The sequence below is a fragment of the Apaloderma vittatum genome, unplaced genomic scaffold, assembly GCF_000703405.1.
Source record: "Apaloderma vittatum isolate BGI_N311 unplaced genomic scaffold, ASM70340v1 scaffold3078, whole genome shotgun sequence".
NCBI classification, from domain to species: domain Eukaryota; kingdom Metazoa; phylum Chordata; class Aves; order Trogoniformes; family Trogonidae; genus Apaloderma; species Apaloderma vittatum.
In genome coordinates this window covers 15,796-38,440 of record NW_009728876.1, presented here as the reverse complement: position 1 = coordinate 38,440, position 22,645 = coordinate 15,796, and the positions used below count along the sequence as shown (strand labels likewise).

The 22,645-nt window shown below is 37.5% G+C and overlaps 1 protein-coding gene across 1 annotated transcript in view; it reads right to left on the bottom strand.

The window, feature by feature from the left end:
- LOC104277559 (activating signal cointegrator 1 complex subunit 3-like) overlaps positions 1-22,645 on the bottom strand; it is a 66,239-nt gene that overhangs the window by 29,656 nt on the left and 13,938 nt on the right. The window contains exons 4-5 of the mRNA XM_009874230.1: positions 13,710-13,910; positions 13,113-13,253 (exon numbers count right to left, since the gene is read on the bottom strand). Coding sequence (XP_009872532.1) covers positions 13,113-13,253; positions 13,710-13,910 — 342 coding nt within the window. The remainder of the gene's footprint in view (positions 1-13,112; positions 13,254-13,709; positions 13,911-22,645) is intronic.

Below are 22,645 nucleotides of genomic sequence, written 5' to 3'. Positions count from 1 at the left end.
CCCCTGCCTGGACTGGTGCACAGGTTTATTCCCCTACTCCTGTGGAGGACATTGCATTTAACTCTGGAACTTCATGAGATTTGTGTTGGCCCATTTCTCCAGCCTGTCAAGGTCCCTCTGAATAACTGTACAACCACCTGATCTGTCAACCACTCCTTCCAGTTTTGTACCATCTACAAAGTTGCTGACAGTGCACTCTGTCCCATCACAGACGATCAGCATGACTTTTCAAAGGTAACTGAGAACAAACGCACACTGACTTTGGCCAGCTCCCTCAGGACTGGTGAATCTCATCAGATTGCATTGATGTGTATTATGTTCAGTTCATTTGCATGTTCCCTAACGTGACTTTCCTCCACCAAGTGTTTTCCTTCTCTGGACTTTACCATTTGTCTCCAGGATTGCTGAAGCCAGCCCTAACTATAGAGGCTAAAGCAAAGAAGGCATCAAGTACCTCCGCCTTTTAGATGTCCTTTGTCATTAGGTCCCCTGCCCCATTTGGCAGTAGTTTTCCTCAGTCTTCCTTTTGCTATACACCCAGAGAAGCCTTTCTTGTTGCCCTTTCCATATGCTCTTGGTCTTTGGCTTACCTAACCCTGTCCCTCCATGCTCAAACAGCAACTACGATCCTTCCAGGTCACTTGTTCCTTTCACATGCTTTTTTTTTTACTGTTGTTTTCCATTCTGCAGGTCTCCTGCCACTCCTGTTTGACTTACTGCTAACCAGGATGAACCTGTCTTAAGCGTGGAGGCATCAACTAGGAAAAACAAGTTCACAGGATCTCTAGAGGCTCCTAAAGTCTAAAAGCCTTTGAGTTTTCTATCTAGATTAAAAAATACTCAAGTAGCTTATTGAACTCATTAGTATCACATCCTCAGTAGGTGATTTACAAAGGAGTGTAACTCATAATAGCCTATACAAAGCTACTGTAATCTCTCTCTGCTCATAATCCACAATACATGTATATGTATACACACACATGCACATACATATCTCCCACCGGAGTCAAGAGAAAGCTCAAAGGCAGTTTCCCCATAGGAGCTTCAGCACTCTATGGCAGAAGTGGGGAAGAAACTTCAAACGGGCTTCCTTCTTCCCACAGTCATGCATCTGTGTTACACAAAAGCCTCTCTGACCACATCACTAGTATTCACAAAGTAGCTTAAAACTTTACAAGTACTTAAAAACTCACATGTGATTCAGTAGCCACTGGCTGATCACATCATTACAACAGTACAGTGAAAAATCCTTCATGTAAAGATCAAGACAGAATTTGACTCAGTCAGTCCCAGTTATGCAGAAGTGAAGAAATAAGTGCCTTTTTCTTTTCTTTTAAATTAATTACAAACCTGGTAACAAAGAAAAGAAGATGCTGAAGCCTAAAAAAAAACCAGACTGAAGAACAGCACTCCTCTCTCTTAACATAAATTAAATTCATATTTTCTACTCAGAAAAACTTTGGTATCATTGTTACTATCTGTTGGATTGAAGTAACAGATGTAATAATCTAAGAGTAATCTTTAACGTATGCAAATTAAAAAATTGTTTATTAATTTTTTTAACCCAAACACAATGCTTTTGACATTTTTTCATATTGACTTCTGCAGTTTTCGATCACTATAAATTCAGATGAATCATTGATAAACCATGAATCTTCACTTCCATAAAAACTAATCAATTTTTAATGTCATAAATCACATGCATTTTGAGTAATTTAATTTTAAAAAGAAAAGGGGCCTATTATCAATACATATCTTTTATAAATTTTAAAGAATGATTTCATAATACTTTTAGCAAGCAGTTATAGCAACAACAAGTGGCAAAATTGTTTTAAGATATTAATTGGAAAATTATTAACCAGATCTTCTCATTTTCAGTAAGTAACTTATCTTGTATGTCTAAGCTTTCCACCTTAAAAATTAAGAAATCTGCTTGATATACCTGCAGGTGACACTGTTGGTCTAAGCCATACAACCAAAAAGCAACAGCATTCCTCTCAAAACATTCAGCTGCAGTCTGGATCAATGGTGTATCCAAAACACAGTTATTTTTTTCTTATATTTACACACTAACACTCTTAATGTTTCAGTGTAATATCAACCTCTGCAGAGACAGTGATTAATGCTAGTGCTTCAAGTACAGATATATTAAAACTGAATTTATTCTGATAAAACTTAAAAGTAAATGAAAAAATGAGCACAAGTGAAGGGGAAAAAAAAGTGTATATACTTATAAGCAAGGGCTCTTCATCCAAATTGAATAACTAATGTGTTTTCATATAAGTGCAGAAGTATAATACCAAAGAGTTATACAATATCATTAAAAACCACAAACAAACATACAAACTACTCAAAACTTTGGTTTCAAAACAGTTTGGAAAAATTTGAAGGAAATGGAGCTAAGTCAGGCATGAACGTAATTACTTCCAATAAAAGGGAACACAAAACCAGGAATGCAATTACTAAAAGCCAGTATATCCTTTAACTACAGACCACACAGAGCAACTTTTTTCCTGTTGTTCAAAATTACTGTAATTTTATCTCACATCATTTCAACTGGATTTTACTGCTAAAACAAAATTTAACTCCCACCTTCTAAACCAATCTAAAGAGAGATTTTAGTCAAGTGAGTCACACCAAAGAATGCCCATCAATCACGTATCTTATCAGAGCATGTGGCAGTTATTAAACACAAAGTAGGTTACTCAAAGGCTCTACTATAATTCTACCAATTATCACTTACAGCAAGCAAACAGACATGTGGTATAATAAACCATTATATCTATCTGAAAAAGGAAGTATTTCAAATAGAATCACTACTCAAGACATTCTAATTTCTGAAGCATGGAAGCCTGATTTTAGTAAAATCAAGATAGATTCTGTCCTAAACCTAAGAATTAATTTAGGTCACAGGTAGCACACCCAGTTACTTATAAAGGACTACTATTTTATATTCAAACTGATACAATTTGATGATGTATATAAGTACTTTCTCCCTCTGGCAAAATCTTAGCTGTCATAGGCACATATATTGGTGGGAGAGGAGTATATCTGAAGGGCTTCCAACAAATCCACTAGGGTATTGGAAGACTGATGGCAAAAAAAAATAAAAATAGCAGCACAGTGCTGCAGCCATAGATTGATAACATCAGCTGAAGAATGTTGCAGTCCCAGAAACAAAAATAACAGAAAAAATGCAGACAACAATTCAACTACACGACAAGCTTATTAACTGAACTCGCTGAAACCACCCAGAAATCTCTTACATGAACAAAACTTAATTTGTTTCTTAACCATTTTAATCATCAGAGTCAACCAGAAGTCTTACATTTGAAGGCACAGAGTTTACTGCCTTCATTTCTGAGGGTTAAAAATTTCAAAGAATTAACATCACAGGCCCCAAGTTACCTCTCTGCTGTTTAACTTTTTTCACCTGCTTTACTATTCCTCCAAGTTGGTGTATGGAAGGAAGGAAACTGTGAGAAAACCCTTTACTTCATAAAAATGGCACCTATGGAAAAAAAACCCCTCCTTCCTTCTCTAAAAGGTCAAGAATAGAATCACAGCATCAGAGAATCATTTAGGTTGCAAAAGACCTGCAAGATCATTGACTCTAACCGCTAGCCTAGCAATGACAGGTCCACCACTAAACCATGTCCCTAAGCACCACATCTACACAGCTTTTAAACATCTCCAGGGATGGTGACTCAACTACCTTCCTGGGCAGCCTGTTCCAGTGCTTGAAAACTCTACAAGGAAATTTCCCCTAATGTCCAATCTAAACTTCCCCTGGCACAACTTGAGGCCATCTCCTCTCATCCTATCACTTGTTACATGGTAGAATAGGCCGACATCCTCCTCACTACAACCTCCCTTCAGGTAGTTCTAGAGAGCAAGAAGGTCTCTTCCCTCAGCTCCAGGCTAAATAACTCCAGCTCCCTCAGCTGCTCCTCATAAGACTTGTTCTAGAGACCCTTCATCAGCTTTGTTACCCTTCCTCAGACACACTCCAGAACCTCAATGTCTTTTCTGTAGTGAGGGGCCCAACACTGAGCACAGGATTTGAGGTGTGGCTTCCCCAGTGTGGAGTCCAGGGGGACAATCACTTTGCTACTCCTGCTGGCCACGTTACTTCTGATACAGGCCAAGATACTGTTGGCCTTCTTGGCCACCTGAGCACACTGCTGGCTAAGAAATAGCACTACAGTGTTAACACTGAAAACTTGTCCTGAGGTGAGCTGGGTGGGCAAAGTGACATTACAGCTCACAGTTTCCATCTGTGAATTAAATTACAGGTGGCACCTATTGCTTTTTGGACGTAAGTTCTATCTAAAGATCACGTTGACAGCTGCTACTTTTGGTTTTGGTCTGATAAATTCATGTGTCTCTGGAGATCGGCCAACCTGGAAAGGAGAGGGTTCCAAGCATTTTCTCTCCTAGTCAATGTAGGTTCACCTAATCCAGATTACGCCTTCATTTCCCTTTTGTCATTCCCTGTTTTAGATCCCTACAGAGGATAATCTTAGAAAAAGGACTAGCATTTTCTTCCTTCTACTCATCCATCAACACACTTCCAGGATTCCACTTTCTCCCTCCACTAGCCAATGAGGACGAATTCAGTGCAGTTGAGGACCTGGGTATTAATGGTCACCAGACTGCTGTCAGCTGAGCATATATATTGCTTACTGGTGAAGAAACTGACATGATCAGAATCTTAAAAAACCAGTATTTCAAATCTTTAAATAATACAGTAGATATTTGCATGTGTTCAAAGACATATTCCTCCTGTTTTTATTTTAATAGTCCTGCTTTCAGAACTAAATACTAAGAAATACACTTTAACACTTACAGAAAAAAAAGTTTAAAAATTAAGAAAGAAAATGGTATGTAACAGTCTGTGGAATTCTCTCAAGCCTCACAGCCTCAAAGAGATCCTGGATGGTATTTTTTTAAAATAAAATTTGTCCTGAAGATAGCACAGACAATGAAGCAAGGAGCAAGACTTGATTTTTCAGACTCTGAAGACTTCTGAAACAAAGGAAGTCCTTACGGAGACAACAGTGGGAAATGGAGATAACGTAAGTTCTACTGCGTGAAAAGATTTCAATCTTCGACTCAGCCATACACTATAGCAAGCATTTCTGTTCTAAACATTTTAGTATACGTCTCTCATTTGAAAGGTAAGGTTTTCACCTCATTTAAAGAAAGGCAGACTCATTTTAAAAAGGGAAAGACTTGGGAATTTCAGAAGAAAGGAAATTCTCTTTCAGCAAGGTTGTACTACTGAGTAATGTCCTGGAAGTTTTCTCAGAAAGAGGCAGGCACGTCTCTGCCTCTTTTTTTTGTATTAGATTTTGATGTTGTCTTGATAAATTTTATCTCCCAGTCCAAATGCTGATCAAAAGAGGATGTTCTGCTCCTGAGGCTATGGGTGTGTCCAGAATTCAGTACTACTTTTTATTCTAGGCATACTTTCTTCTGAAATGAACAACTTGAAAAGAGGAGGGTTTCTCTGTATCTGTGAACTTTATAATCTCCGGATCACTTCTGGTGGTCATTTCAAGTTTATCATCTCATACCAAAAAGATTTGTAGACTGATTTTGCATCTAACAATCTGAAGCTTTTACAGCAAAGAACTTCACTGTTCCTGGAAGGAAACAGACTGGCATCTAAAGGTAGCAGTAACACGGGTGTTTTCAATGAGTGTGAGTAAAAAACCGAAGGCACATACTAGGAGATGACAGAAGACTAACATCACAGTAAGAGCCTACAGGGATGGACAAAATACACCAGAAAAGGAGAAAGAGATTAGGCAGTGATGAAGCACCAAGAGATGGAAAAATAAAACAGTATTATCTTGCTTCAAAGGCACTTTAGATTGCACAACGTACCTAATTTTTCAGCATAAGCACTTCACAGAGTTTTCACAAAATGCTACGGTAATATGAATGGGGTAACAATTGAAAATGCCAATTTAAAAAAAAATACTGTTCCCTTATATTTGATTTCTGTTACAATGCAGTACTGAGAGCTGTTGTTAAGGGAGGAGAGCTGTTAAAACTCTGAATTAAAAAAAAATCGTAATTCTTGGTCACTGCACTGAAACTTTTTTTTATGAGTATGGTGACAAGACATCCCTGTGTTCAATAAAGGATAGTGAGAAATAAATGTCCCATAGATTCTGTTCGATAGATAGCTCACTAATCAAAAAATTTTAAAGGCTAATTTATCAACACAGACAGTTTAGAAATGGAAACACACTTGTGGAAAACTAGGCTTTGGAAGGAGTAAGAAATGCAAGACATTCAAGTTCATAATGTAATGTAATTTCATACATTTTAGCTTTATATAGGTAACTGAAAGGCAAAACTACTCGCAATTAAGAGCATGCTGCAAAGCCCACAAAATCACGGAGTCATTTCCATTCTTCTTTGGTTTGGGGGTAACTGAAACATGAACGAGTAAATTATTTTTGCCTGTGCTGATCTTGTACATCTGTCAAATTCTTAGCCTTCTATTTGTTTTACTACATTTTTTAATACATAGACTCTTTAGCACGTGGACCAAGCCAGGCTAGGAAGTCTTTTTAGCATACTATTTAATAAAATTTCATAGTAGTAATGCTTAAGAGCATTTCTTTACAACTGCTCCCTGAAAGACTACCTCCATGGAACTCATTAATTCTTACCAAATTCCTACCTATGAAAAGGACAGAGAAAATGTAAAGAAAAATAGTGTTAAAAAATAAACTCACACCACCAGATCCTGTTTTTCAAGATTTTTGTTCTATGCAAAAATCTTTTATATTGGAAGAACTGGATGTTGAAAGTACTGCTTACATAGACTTCTGACATTTATGACAGTTCAACCTACTTAGTAAATAGGCTCAGCATTCAAAAAGAAACCCTTGATGTCTAACATGATTTAGTGATAATTCCGTCATTGCTATTTTTTGCCAATTCCTGAGTGAAAAAACCACCTGCTTTGATTTCAAACACCGTCTCATTCTTTATCCTCTTTTACTAATGTAAAGATGCCCTAATTTCTGGTTACACAGGAACATAACAGTGCACCCAATGGGTGCGTAATGTTTATGTAAAAGTAATATGTATATGAGTAATTATTGTAAAGGATCACTATCTCATGTACCTACTATACACATAGAGAAAATTATTCTATATGCATATTCAGCTTTTAACAGTGGGCTATGTATATGGATAAAATGGGAAGCGCATATTATAACAGAATATCATAGAATATAATGCACTAAAAATTTGCAAAATTTATATATTTCCTTTTCATAGAAAAAGTAGCAGGAACTAAGTTCATTATCTGCTTTTACCTAGAAGCATCTCCATACCTTATTAAAGTCCAGGAAGTGAGAACGAGTGTATCAGAAGAAGAAAACTCTAGATGAAACAGAAGGCACCTCAAGTTTATAGCCCTCTTTTTCTTCAAATAGTTTCAGACTTGATTAGTTTTATATTGCAGATAAGAACTTAAGAAAAAAGCATTATTCCATTTTATTAGTACCAGATTCCAATAGGGAATAAAGCCTTCATGACTTAATACCAGAGTCTATCAGCTGACAGAATCTATCAGAGTGATCATCCATATCACTCCAAGGTCCTGATGCCATTTGCTTCTCAGAACTACTCGCCTTATTCAGCTCTGATGCTTTTGTGGTCTCTGATTCACTTCTCACTTCTGACTTGCCATCACAAGTACAATTAATCAGCTAATCTTTGGGATGTCAAAACACATTCAGTCCTTCAGGCTATTTCCTCTACTCAAGCAAAGCATTCTGTTCTGTAATCAGACAAATATATTTGCAAATGCAGCTTACACAAATTCTCTTTTCATTTCCAACACTGGTGTTCTCGAAAACACTATCAGTACTGTTGTATTACTCACGCTCTTCAATAAGATTTGCCATTTTGTTCTAACTTCCTCTTATTTCCAGTCTAAACAGCTAGCTAAACTTAAAAAGAAAAATAACCAGCTAAAAAGACTTGCAATATGTTAACAAAACATTCCTGTTGGATTTAAAATACCAAAAGTAAAATCTCAGTGAAAGCAGTAACTTTATTTAATAAAAATCGAAGACTAAAACTAGCTGTGGTGGATTTACTTTGGGGGCTGCCAGATGCTCACTCCGTCACTCTCTCACCTTCCTCAACTAGACAGCGGAGAAAGTAAGATGGAAAAGCTCATGGATCGAGATATAGGCTGGGAGGTCACTCACCAATTACTGTCATGGGTAAAATAAGACTTGACTTAGGGAAAATTAATTTGATTTAGAGCAATTAAAAATACAGTGCAATAATGAGGAAACAAAGACAAAACCTAAAAAAAAAAAAAAAAATCTTCCTCCTGGCTTTGTTGGGGGGGTTACAGACAGTCTTTGTCTCTGCTATTCCTTCCTCACATCTCATCCCCTGCTCCAGCGTGGGATCACTCCCCGAGGACAGTCCTTCACAAACTGCTGCAACACGGGTCCATTCCATGGGCTGCAGTTCCTGCCAGGATACATCTGCTCCTGCGTGGGCTCCTCTCCATGGGCCACAGATCCTGCCAGAAGCCTGCTCCTGCATGGGCTCTCCATGGGCCACCATTTCCTTCGGGGCATAATCCCTGGGCTGCAGCATGGATATTGGCTCCTGTAGCTGAGGTATCTGAAGATACCTGAAGGGGGCTTACAGGAAAGCTGGGGAGGGAATATTCACAAGGGTGTGTAGCGACAGGGCAAGGGACAATGGTTTTAAACTAGGTTTTAATGGTTTTAAACAGGGTAGACTTACCTTAGATGTTAGAAAAAAGGTCTTTACAATGAGGTGGTGAAACACTGGAACAGGTTGCCAAGAGAGGTGGCGGAGGCCCCACCCCTAGAGGCATTCAAGGTCAGGCTTGCTGGGGCTCTGAGCAACTTGATCTAGTTAAAGATGTCCCTGCTCACTGCAAGAGGGTTGGACTAGATGACCTTTAAAGGTCCCTTCCTCCATGGCCTCTTCCATGGGCTGCAGGGGAATCACTGCTCTGGTGCCTGGAGCACTCGTCCCCCCCTTCTTCTCTCACTTTGGTGTCTGTAGGGTTGCATTTCACAATTTTTCTCTCAGAAGTCTCTCTCAACTGCTGCACAGTGGTTTTGCCCTTTCTTAAACACACTTTCACAGAAGGGCCATCAGCCTGGCTGAGGGGCTCAGTCATGCCCCTTGGTCTGCTGGAGCCAGCCAGTGCCTGGCACACGCTGTCACCCACTGCCAGCATCCAGGCATGGACAGTCCATAGAACAAGCACGATGTGCTTATAAGGAGATGAAAAGACAGTCTGCTTAGCTACTGGTGGGGTTTTTTCTCCTTAATTGCAATCTTGGAAATCTTTCACATTCTTAAGCTGCTCAACATGATCAGCACTTGGCAAATGAAAGCGCTATCACTTCTCAAATCTAAGGCTTTCAAGGATGGTTTCTTAGCAAAATGTTAAGACAGTCTTTACATAAACTGTGAGCGATGTCAAGAATCACCTCGGAAAGCAATGTGATTTTAGCTTACACAGGCTAATGAGCAGAGAACAAATATGACAGCTAGCTGCCCTTTCTCTAACTGGCAATGCAAGTCAGGCTTCGCAGGACTTTCCTCACCACTGCTATCCCTTTTAATTTTTTTCAACTGAGCCACATTGATAAAAAGTTTAATCTTTCACTATGTGCCTTTGCATATTTCATTGACTCAGGACGCTACAGCAAACAAATTCAAGCTTTCAATTAGATTTATTTGAACATGTTGGAGTTGTTCAGAGTTGTGAAATCACAAAGGTGAAGAAAGCATTTAAAAAACCCATCCCAAATAAGTCAATGATACTCTAGATTTCCCACTTCCTTTCTGTGTTAAGGAGATATATTTAGAAGAAGCACTTTAAGTTGAAAACAGACTAAAATCAGACACACTGCTCACTTCTTTAAACGCACTTGCAATTAACTTTTATGAAATCCATGACACAAAAAAAGACAGGAGATTCCTGGAGGTCTGCAGAAATCTAAAAGTCTTAGAAATGTCTGTTTCTGTGGAGGCTGGCAGGCCCATGTTGACAGTCAAAGCCTTGCTGTTCGGTAAATGTATAAATCTCTTGAAGTACTTTAGTACTATGTAACCACTACAGAAAATCCAATATTGTATTTTAAATGAATAACCTTGCTTTCTGTATAATCAGTTTCTTTATCAACAAGAATAATAACAAAAATGGAAATACTTTCTGCTATTAAAAAAATAAATCTATATTCCAAGAGAGTTACAAAAACAAGTATTCAATAGTTCAGAAGTGGCAGTCAAGACTATTCACACAATAACAGTTTGATTAATTTCCCCATAATATTTGTTTAAGAGACAATAAATTTCTTTCTCGTGCTCTCTGAATCCCTTTAACTCCAAGAATATGAGAAGGAAGGAAAGGAGATATATAGAGGTTTATACATTGGGGAAATTAGCTTGCTTTCAAAATTTGACCAGGTTTGTTCTCAACTACTATATTATTTTAGAACAGATATAGAATAGAGTAGAAAGCACTGATAATCTGGCTTAACACCAAGACATATCTGTAGCGAGCAAGGCTCATGACAGTCTGGCAGTCTTCAAAGCAAAGCCACAGACATAGGACCAGTAAAAGAAACTTGGCTTATATTTGCAGGTCTGAAGCACAAAATAATGGAAACACATGACAGAAAATTTATTTCAACTTCAAAATGTCAGTCTCACTTACATATATTTATTTGAATTAGGATGCTAGCTATTGGCAATGACTGTAGTGTTAACACACCATGTACAAAACTGCTGAGGTACTAGTTTAGGGGTGAGGAATATTCATGGTAACAGAAGACACATTAGAACAGTAAAATAACTTTCCTTAAAAAGCAAATAAAATGTCTTTAACAGGGTGATTTTTTCAAAACTATTTTGAAGTTTAAACAGGTGGAAGAAATTTTGATAAATTTTTATCGTGCTATGGCAAGAATCCTAATTTTATTTCATGTTATGTATGTATAAAACATTAAAGGGAAATTATGTCCTATATGTTTTTTGATGCTAATTACCCTTAAAAGTTACTAACTGTTACAGCCAGAAGGCATTTCCACAACTCCCTAGAGGCTACCACTGTTTTGTACAAGTTAAGGCATCATGCTGTTCACCAACTTACAATAGACTGTGCCCAGGGCAGGGCAGTGCCTTCAGATTCGGTGACTACATTCTAAATTTGTATTGCTCCAACCCCAGTTGTATCCTCCAAACTTTAAAAAGGTAACCAGCACTACTATACTTATTGCAACCACAAGGTCAGAGATAACTGATCTGAAAGTCACTTCTGAAAATCAACAAGTTGATTTTGAAATTATGTTATGTCATTTTCTACACTGCGTAAGGCAAAGGCTGAGTAGCTATATATATGCACACACAAAAAAGTCTATAAGGACAATCACCCAAATCATCTATTGCCTTCTAACAAAACACTTCATGTTATCTCAAATGCCATCCAGCAAAATATGCAGTTTATTACTTATGAATCATAGAATGATGGGGGTTGGAAGGGATCACTAGAGATTATCTAGTCCAATCCCCCTGCCAGAGCAGGATCTCCTAGGGCAGCCACACAGGAACGCATCCAGGTGGGTTTTGAAAGTCTCCAGGGAAGGAGACTCCACAACCTCCCTGGGCAGCCTGTGCCAGTGCTCTGTCACCCTCACAGTAAAGAAGTTTCTCCTCGTGTTGAGATGGAACTTCCTATGTTCTAACTTAAACCCATTATTCCTTGTTCTATTACTGGGCACCATCTCCTTCCCCTTGACACCCACCCCTCAGATATACGTATATGTTAATATACAGCCGTCTCCTTTCAAGGCTAAACATCCCCAGTTCTCTCAGTCTCTCTTCATAGGAGAGATGTTCAAGTCCCTTAATCATCCTCATAGCTCTCTGTTGGCCTCTCTCCAGTAGGTCTCTGTTGAACTGGGCATTTAAACATTAAGATGAACACAGCGAAACCAACCACAGATCACGGCTAAATTATGGTTAGTATCGTTGTGGCTTAAATGATGTCTTAGCATCAGCTTTTCTCAGCTAGCACAGTCCGTCAGTATACAAACATGCTTAGATAATAGTAGGTCAGTACACAAGGATGCTTAGAATAGAACTGATAGGAAAAATATCAACTGTAGAGAAATAAATATTTTGAATGAGGAAAAGAAAGTGAAAACTTAAAATATCTTTTTTTAGACTAAGGAAAAAGCTTCCATAATGTAAAATAAACTCTCTACAAGAATCAGTATGATAGCTAGGCTTATTTATTTTTGTAAGAAGTTTGTTTTCTTTTGTTCCCAGGTTCAGTGAAGCACTTCCTTACATACAAATTATTTGGTAATGGACTCAGATCTATTCTGTCTGGAACATTAAAGCGACATGTTAAATATTTACACCTACTCCTTTTTACAAATATAGGAAGGGAAACTGTGTCCTACAGTTTAAACATGAATCCCACATCACACACTTAAATAATTAGTAGCTGTGGCTTTCACTGCACAAGATGTGGGGAGCAGGTTAGAAGTCTGACTGAAGAGACAATAGAACAGCTATTTTGATTTTCCTGTTTAAGGCATCATAAAAGCAATGAACATTTAAATTACTCATAACTTTTCTTTGGCTAGCATTTTGATCTTTGAAAAATATTTGTACAGAAAGTAATAAAGGCAGATACCACCCTACATTACTGGTGGATTACTTGCAAACACTCGGTTTATAATCCTGAAAGAGTAGGGGCACAATCCACTAAGGTTCACAAGCTGGAAATCAGATTAGGTTTCATACAAAGGTTATATGGGAGTGGGGCAGTGTAGTAGTAAATCTAAATGGGAGAAACTAAAAATTTTAATGAGCCCATGGCTTAAGATATTTCAGATGTATTGCCGTTCTGATCACTTTGAATTTCAAGTCACATTTTGAAAGACAACCAGTGTAATCACAGACTTTGGAATAACATTTCAGCTATCTCACCAATACTTTTATAAGGAGTTTGAAGAAAAGAAAAACACACATAAAACAGTATTTTAAAATATTACTAAGCATACCTGTGTTCGCAGAATTTCCCCTTTTGACAGCTGCATATCACCAGTCAGCTCTTTCACAGTAATGCCCAGTGGTTCCAGACGCTTGCTGAAGTAATTTGTCATTTCAGCTGCCAAAGCCTTCATAGGAGCAACGTACACAATCTGCACCAAAAGGACACTCGCTTGATAAATGAGCAAACCCCACAACATCGTTTGTTTCATGGCAACCATTACAAATCACAATTTATTGTGAAATATTATGCCAGACGCTTACCGAGAAAAATCTTAATAGTGATATATGAAAACTAGTTATCTCTGTTGGGTAAGTGTGCAGCTGTTTAAAGGACAATGGATTTTGTTTATACAGCCTCATCACTTTGAAAATTGGTTCTGCATCAAAGCTAAATGTGTTTTCATAGCTTTTTATTCGCAGAAGATTTTTAGAACAAAAATAAGAATAGCCATAAAAATAATGAACTAAATCAAAAACAGCTTTATCTTTGACTTGGAAAAGTGTAATACCCTTGAAAACTTCCTGATTTCATACTCCGTGTGTAACATACAATGGGTTTTACCTTACAATTTAAAAAGCTGTTATCTGGTTCATTAAATTCCTACCTTAAACTCATCCTTTTTGATAACACCATGCTGGACATGCTGGCGAATTTCATGAAGGACTGTCAGCATGGCAATGTTAGTCTTCCCAGCTCCAGTGGGGGCACAGATCAGCATGTTCTCATTTGTGTTGTACGCAGTCTCAAAAACTATAGATTGGATTCGGTTTAGTCGTTTCATGCCTTTAAAAGCAAGTTGTCCAATCTGTCAAAACAGACAACACGCACATTTTGGAATTTTCATATACACATGCGTGTGAATACACATACGTTAATTGTAAGAAAGAGAACGTAAAGTAACAAAACTTATGACATCTGTCGACCTGTATTTATTATTCCCAAGTTTTTATTCTGAGGCTACCACTCCCACTCAATCCTCATATATTGAATCCATACAGAAAACAAAATATGGCACAATAACATCTGTTAAAATTAATTAAAATATTTAACCACATGCTATTTCAGCATTTGTTTTTAATCGAGAGTGTAAAGTAACAGTCTACTAATAATTAACTAATAATTAAACATCAGTAAACCAGCAACAGTCAGATTAGAAAAATATCTATCTTTAAGATGACAAACAACAACTGCTGTAGTGGAAGAGGCAACAACACACAGCAACCTCCTGGAGAAACAGATAATTTAAAAAATAATTTATGATTAATTTTGCACAATAAAGTTTAATTATGCAAACACACACACAAATTCCGTAACAACCTGTTTTTTGTTTCTGAGGAGATATCCATCTTGTAACTGTTAATGTTCAGACCCTTCAACAATACTCAGAACATACTGGGTCCTCCAAAAGACACACACAACTTGTATGTGTAGTCCCAAATAAACTTTGAGAATATTTTCAGAAATTAAATTATATATTTAATACAGGAAATGCCTGTTTAATGCATGTTTGAATCTTATAAAGTACAAATCATCAATTATTTAAAAAACTTTGTTCCTCTTGGTCTCTCTAAAAAAAGAAATTTTCCCCCAAAATGAACTTCTGTAGGCAGTTACAAATTTTACATTTCCAGACCGTAAAACCTGTGCAACTGAAGAACAGGCCCTCAAGTTACAGAATTTTCTAACAGACTTTCTTTTTACAAGGTACTTTTCACAGATACCTCAAAGAGACTACAGGACACGGAATTATTCTGTTTCTACAAACTGAATTACCTGCACTGCTTCTGCTAATTATCATTAAAAGCATCTTAAGTGAAATTTTTGACAATCATAGTTTTTATTTTAATTATAGGAAGCCACAAAAGTACAAATTCACTGTAAAGGACAGTACTGAAAGCACCTTCTGAAGACCTCCCTTTCCATTATTCTGGGTGCTTTAGTTAATTTACAGTCATTTGCTATGGTAATAGCCTCTGCAATACGAGTAATATTCTTTCCAATTCTTTCCAATATTAAGTAAATTATTCGAGCAAGACTCAATTCATTACTACCTCAAGCACCACAAGGTTATGAATGAGGGCTTCATTGCCCATTCAAACCAACTATTTCATTTAACTTTGTGACAAACACTACTCAGCCTGTCATTTTGCTGCAGCTTCTTGGCAGTAACCTCATGTGAGAGGCTGAGATGTAAATTATAAATTTAGGTTAATACACCATTTTCACAATACATGACAATGCTCTACACCTAAATGTAGAGGAACAACGTACTTAACGGCTGGCCAACTGTGGTTTTATTCTAGAGGACTTTAAATATTTAAAACCAACATTAATGGGTATAAAAATCAATGAAAATGCTATGCAATCAACACCCAATCATTTAGAAAAATGTGCTTTTCAGTTTAGCAGTATCTTTTTCTCAGCAAAGCTTTCAGATTGAAAACTTCTCAAGCAGCATTGAAAAATCAAGTTTCATTCAAATCATGGATTGCATTTGTATTTATAGGATTGACACATCTCAAATATATTCAAATATTTATTCCAAATTGTTAAGTATCTTTGGTGAAGGAAAAGAAATGTTTCTAATGCAAATACGTCTAGTACTTGTCAAGTTTCTTATTTTTTTTAAGTGGCTGAATTTCAGAATTCTAACAGCTTTCACTATGAATATTCTTTCATAGTTTATTCTGCTTGCAAGGTTGCAGGAGGAAAACTTGTTTTGCACCAAGTTTTGTATACATAGTGCTTACTTGGTGTATCATCTTCAAAGTTCATTTCATCTTCATGAATGAGATTATTTACAGTGTTAATGGGTTTCCCTGGAGGCCTGCTGATTACATTAGTGCTATTACGGTTCAATCAGCTATTTTTATGGCCTCCTTACTCATTTTAGGTTCTGAATTTGCCTGATTTTGAGATTTCGTGACAGGTCCTTGAAAATGGCTATATTTTTCCTTTCCCTTCTCCATGCCATTCCATCTAACTACTTTTAAAAGGTATTATAAACCCCATAAAGTTCTCAGTGATAAACTCTTCACGTTGTTTCTAATAAAGGATCTATGGAGAGAAACTCACAAACACAACTGGTGATTACTGAACTAACAAAACACTACAGTGCACAGCATGTATATTACTTAAAGAAGCAGTATTTAGATACAAGCAGAAACATGGCTGTCTAAATGAAGTCTGGTGTAGCTATCTCCAGAAAAGAATGACGAATTTTTCACAGTCACATAGTTGAATGTGTGTGGCTTTACACAAATACTGTTAACGGCCTTCAATAAAGTATGTCTTTTAAGTGTTTTCTTAAATTACTTCCTGTAAGAGTAATTCCAGCTTCTCTTAATCTTTAGATGTGCAAGACATGTTTATCTTCTGCGTTTGGAAGAAATTACATATAGCTCTCAGACATGCAATTGTTACCAAAAAAAAATATTTAGATAAATAAAAATAATTTCCTGTCTCTTTTTCCCAATGGAAAATAGCAACACCATGGATTAAGATCGACTTAGTAAGCAGCAATAAACAAAGAGATGTTCCAGAAATAGAGGAAGCTGTGTAGCAAGTTGGAAAAACGAATCTCAGCTTGTTTTCTGGAAAGATGCTACTAAACAAGGTGTGAAATAAAGATCGATAAAAAATAAAACCCATAAAGGCCTGGTTAAGTAGAAGTTTTGTGTTTGTTTGGTTGGGTTTTTTTTTAAATTAATGGTATTCTGAACCAAATCTAGACTTTCATTCAACATACTTATTCATTTTCAAGCAATTCAAAAGAAAAACGCAGGAAATCAATACAAAACATTCACAATCACAATACACAGTCAATGCACAATATTCTTTGAGAGGTGACACTGCGGGAACATTGCAATGATTAAAAAAAGCCACAAGAGGAAGGAATTCCAGAGAAAAACAACACCTTATGACTTCTTCAAACCAACTCTCAATTTGGTAAATACAACAGCACACAGTAACTACAAGTGCATAATCTAAAACCAGCAGTTCTGTCCTGAAAAATAATGGCAATTGCATCCTTCCTGACAACAGGCCCTGCAAAAGACAGGAAACCAGGCCCTGCAAAAGATCTGACAACAGGCCTGCTCCAAGGACCTGCCAAGGACGGACACTGAGGCCTGATGAGGCCTCAGGACTTGGTCTTTTGTGCGCTGGCTCCTGAGCTAGTTAGAAACTGACCACAGCCAGCCTCGGCTCAGGCATAAATGGGGCCCCACCAGAGAGACAATTTGAGGCGGTCCTCCCCAGAGCAGCGGGGTCTGCAGTCAGGGACTCCCCCTCCCCTTGGATCGGGACCGTCCAAGGAAACTTCCTGGAATTGAGAGGGTCCACCCCTCCCCTCCACTGGTGAGCGAGACATGGATATATCCTTGAGAGAACCCTTGCCCCTCTGAGGGGGAGTGATTTGCTGGGTACCCTTAAGAGAGAGGTTTTCCACTTTTCAGTGAGTGAGCCTCTGCACAATTTTGGTCCTACTTCTAAAGGAATAGTCACGAATTCCTAAACCCAGTTCTGTAGTGATAATTCCCAACCTGCATCTGAATCTGTAATATACTTTGTTGGAGTGTGTAGTGTAAATTTTGGACTTTTTGTTGCTGCCCTGTCTGTTTTTGTGGGTGCTTCTGCGACAAAAATCAGTAACAAAAAAAGGCCATCAGGCAGAAATGCAACAGTATGCACAGAAGTCCACAATTCAACAAATGTACCAGAAGATTTGATTTTTTAATCTGCCCTTTGCACAAACTACCTAGTCTGAAAGGTGAATACGATTTTTTCATCTCTGGCACTTTCATGTCAGTCAAGACTTCTACAGATCAATTCTTTTTCATATACCAGTGAAATGTCCCTTGTTTCTTAAAGTACTGGTAGCCATTGGATTGCAAAATATGTTATTTGCTGAACGAGACGGAACGTTCTTCAGCTTTGTACTCCATAGTTGATTTATCACTAGGATACTACACAAACCAAAAGAAGTTTAAGCAAAATACTATGCGAGTGCTATTCTCAGCAAACAGTTTCAAGCCAAGATGGTGCCGTTGTACATAAGCATGAATCAATGTGAAAGACCACTGAGAAGCAACTCTTTCCACTGAGAAGCAACTCTTTCCAAACACTAGATGATACTCAAGGCAGCTCTGATATGAATGTATAAATAAACCTCTTCATTTTTACTTCAGTAAGCTTTCCAATTCTTTCCCAAGGAATTTCCTATTACAACTACTCTGTTTATGAGTAAATGAGATGACACTTAACAAAGATGTTCTAAATTAGTCATTTCATTATAAAGGTAGTTGTGTGTTGTTGCTCTAACAGCAATTTAAAAACAGGACAAAACTGCCGAAGTCATTAAAGTAATATTGATGAATGAGTCCATAGGATTTCAGTCTGCAGGCAAGCTATAGCTCAGAAACACAATCCCTTTCACAACACAGTAGCAACAGTGTCTGTTTCAAATAGAACTTTTGACAGTTTTAGTTGTGCAATTCATCAGCCAGACCTTCTACAGAGTTTAATAAATAGGATTCAGAAGATACTCACTTTTTTCCCCAATACCTGTGAACCTTGCGGTGTCTGTCTATGATCTACAGCACTCTCCCTCACCCAAAACACAAGGGTGCTAACTACAAGTTCCATTAAAAGCTGAGATGTTCTTTCACTCTCTGTATCATTTTCTGCATTAACACTAGTTGACAGAAACAGCTTGTCAGATGCAGTTAACCTCAGTACCACAAATCTTCATTTGGTGGCCCTCAAGTCAACTTCAAATTACAATGCCAGCATTTCAGTAGCAGCTTCTAAATTCAGTATCAGCATGTGCAGATATAGCATAATATATCTTACCTAGAAGCACTAGGAAAAAAATATAAACATATTTAATTCTTATCAATTTATCCAGAAAACACATTTGGGTGTTATCTGCCTTAGAATTATCATGGTTTATTGATTTACCTATGGGGTAAATCAATAAATTCTAAATTCTTCATTCTAAATGAGATTTTGTCTGTCCACATTAATTTTTCCAGTTTCCATGTAATAGTAGTCAAATTTTCTGATGGTCTGAAATACAGAAATGTTAACCATCTGTATGAGTTTCCAAAGCATAAAACTACCTAAAATACATTTTGTATAATGATGACTTCTTTTGTCACACTGTGACAAAAATAATACAATTACTACCCATTTATCATAAAGATAATCCACTGCACTCCACTTTCACCATTCTCCCTACTCATTGCTTAATTTTAATGTAGGTATGTTTTAATCAAAGTACCTTATGTCCCTTCAGGTACTACAAATGGGTGGTGGATGAAAAACTGAATATGAGCCAGCTCTGGGTGCTCATAGCGCAGAAATCAAATTGTATCATGGGCTGCCTCAAGAGAAGCATGGCCAGCAGGTAAAGGGAGGTGATTCTCCCTCTCTGCTCTGCTCTAACGAGATCCCACCTGCAGTACTGCATTAAGCTCTGGCGCCACCACCATAAGAAAGACATGGGCCTGCTCGAGTGGGTCCGGAGGAGGGGCATAAAGATGATCAGAGGGCTGGAGCACTTCTCTTGTGAGGACAGGCTGAGGGAGTTGGGGCTGTTCAGCCTGGGGAAGAGAAGGCTCCAGGGAGACCATACAGCAGCCTTCCAGTACCTGAGGGGGGCCTATAGGACAGCTGTGTAGGGACACTTGATCAGGGAGTGTAGTGATAGGACAAGGAGTAACAGTTTCAAACTCAAAGAGGGTAGATTTAGATTAGATCAAAGGAAGAATTTCTGTACTGTGAAGCACTGGAACAGGTTATCCAAAGAAATTCTGGAAGCCCCCTCCCCAGCAGCGTTGAAGGCCAGGCTGGATGGGGCTTTGATCAACCTGGTCTAGTAGGAGGTGTCCCTGCCCATGGCAGGGGTGTGGAACTGGATGATCATTAAGGTCCTTTCCAAGCCAAACCATTCTATGATTCTGAATCTCATTCTTCAGTCAGTTGTTCTATTGCACTTTGAGTTGAAAAGATAATTGATTTAACTGGTAATAGCAGGACAAATCCATGCTGTTTTACAGAAAACCCATGAAATTCAGGAAATTAAGTTCAGATGTCCCTCATTCTGACATATAAATAATCTCTAGGTCATCCTTCTCCTTTGCTCTACTTTGGAATATTGTTTGTTAAAACACAAATCTACTCATACACACTCTTACACACGTACAGATTTTAATAAACACATTCCCTCTATCCCTCCAAATTATGAATATTTAGTAGTCCCCTACTAATCATGCATCTACACACTTAAAGCACTACTGTGCTGGCGTAAATCCTATTTTGTTACTGAAGGTACACTCAGAAACAAACATAGACATTACATCCGGTGACTTCCACAGCCTGATGATACTTTTTATATTCTGCTACTTTCATGAAGGTGGCAACCCAGAAAGACAGCACTTAGGAGATTTAGGAACAATAATAAAAATAAAACTAGATAAATACCATAATGATCAAATTATTTTTATATCATCTTAGGAGTACTGTTTGAAAATATAACTTCCTACGCACCCCAAAGACTGAAATGTCTTTCGAAATGCATATATACATTTTAAGCAAAGGCTTATAACATGTAGAAGAAAAACTGCATGATGTTTGGATCTGCTCCATTTAGCACCAAATCACATCAGTGAGATTTCATTGGACTTAGGGGGACAATTTTTGTAGGAACAACTAGCATACACAAAGATGAAAATTATACAAGCATACCAAATAGAGCTTAGGACTGGCTTTGGGCCATAATCACCATTACAATTTCTTCAAGTAAGCACAAATTATGTCTCACCCAAAGTGCAGTACCTGAAGAGTTATGGGCTATAAAGTAAGGTTGGAGTAAAACACATTAGACAGTTGCAAGTAACAAAAGGCATCAGAGAACCAGCAGCTGGTTTCAAAGCTGTACATGCCACAAGTGACTTGACTAGAATTCAAAGCAATTCTTGCACAGTATGGCTATCCATGCCACTACCAGTGGTAATCACAGAATCATTTAGGCTGGAAATCACCTAGTCCAACCCCCCTGCACAAAGCAGGATCACCTACATCAGGTGGCCCAGGACTGTGCAGTTGGGTTTTAAGTATCTCCAAGGATGGAGACCCTACAATCTCCTTGGGCAAGGTGCACCAGTGTTTGACCACCTCATGTTAAAAAAACCCCACAATAAAAACAAGACATTTCTGTGTTCACAGGAAATTTCCTCACATCAGATATTTATATACATTTGTGGGCTTCCCCCTAAGCCTCCTCTTCTGCAGCTCTCTCAGCCCCTCCTCACATGAAAGATGCTCCAGTCCCTTAATTAGATTAATAAGCCAGAAGAAATTCCTAGAAATTACAAGATAATTAACCATAAGGGTAAAATGATACTCTGACATCTTATAAAACACAGAATCACATCCCGTGAGACTTCCCTAAATACGTTTTTAATTTAAATTAAACATAACCTTTTAGAAAACTATGTAGTGTTGATTTTTAATATTATCACTACATTCACTGGCTAACGCAATAGGTATTTAAGGAGCAGTAGCCATCAGAAAACAGGGGAATTTTCATACTTTAAAGTTATGCCAATGTCATTCCACTCAAACACTGCAAAGTTTTCCTAGGTTCTGGCAGTTCACAAGAATAAAAAAGTATTCTGAGGGGAAAAAATAATATATATATGTTCATTATCTATGAAAGTAATACCTTTGCTTAAAGCTATCATAGCATATAAACTATGAAAATTATTATGGTTTTACTTCATTTGAAATGCTTCTTTTAAATCCTGATAAAACATTTCCCCTCTAGACTTTCAGACATCATGTTTGCCAAGATATCAAAACTGTTACTTTTTCTCAGACTCATTCAGTTCTCAGAAACCTAAAAATTCCCAATAGCTCATAAGAGCAAGTGCTTTTCAACAACCTTTATTAAAGAACCAGCCTCCATCCAGAGGAAGTCCAGAACAGTTCAATTAAAAAACAAATTGCAGTGAAATCTAGTAGTGTATTAGTTTCCTACTATGGTAACACAGGCACTCCTTGAAAAAAAAAGCAAAAAAAAAAATAATCAAAGAATAATAAGAACACCATCTTTTTTTAAAATAACAATTGTGAGTCATACTGCCTGCTCTCTTGAAGAAAGATATATTTTTTCAAAAAGCAAGAGTATTTAGATTTAACTTCATATATGACAACTGAGAGCTAACACGCCTGAAGTAATTTCAACAAAAATCCTTTAAGTCTATAGATACTTTGCCACCAACATTATCTAAATTATTCTCTCCATGAGCTATGTGATACAAACAACTGCAGCAGTCTCACCTGTTCTGTAGATTTCAGAATGAGCTAATCACTTATTGTTGTATTGAAAATACATTGAGAAATTTTCTTTTATTCAACGTATAAAGTAAAACCAATAACTTGTACCTTTATACATCCAGAAGCAGTTTGATTGAAATGATGGGAAAACAGTACAGCTCCAAGGCTTTCACTGTTCTAAGTTCAAACACTGAAACG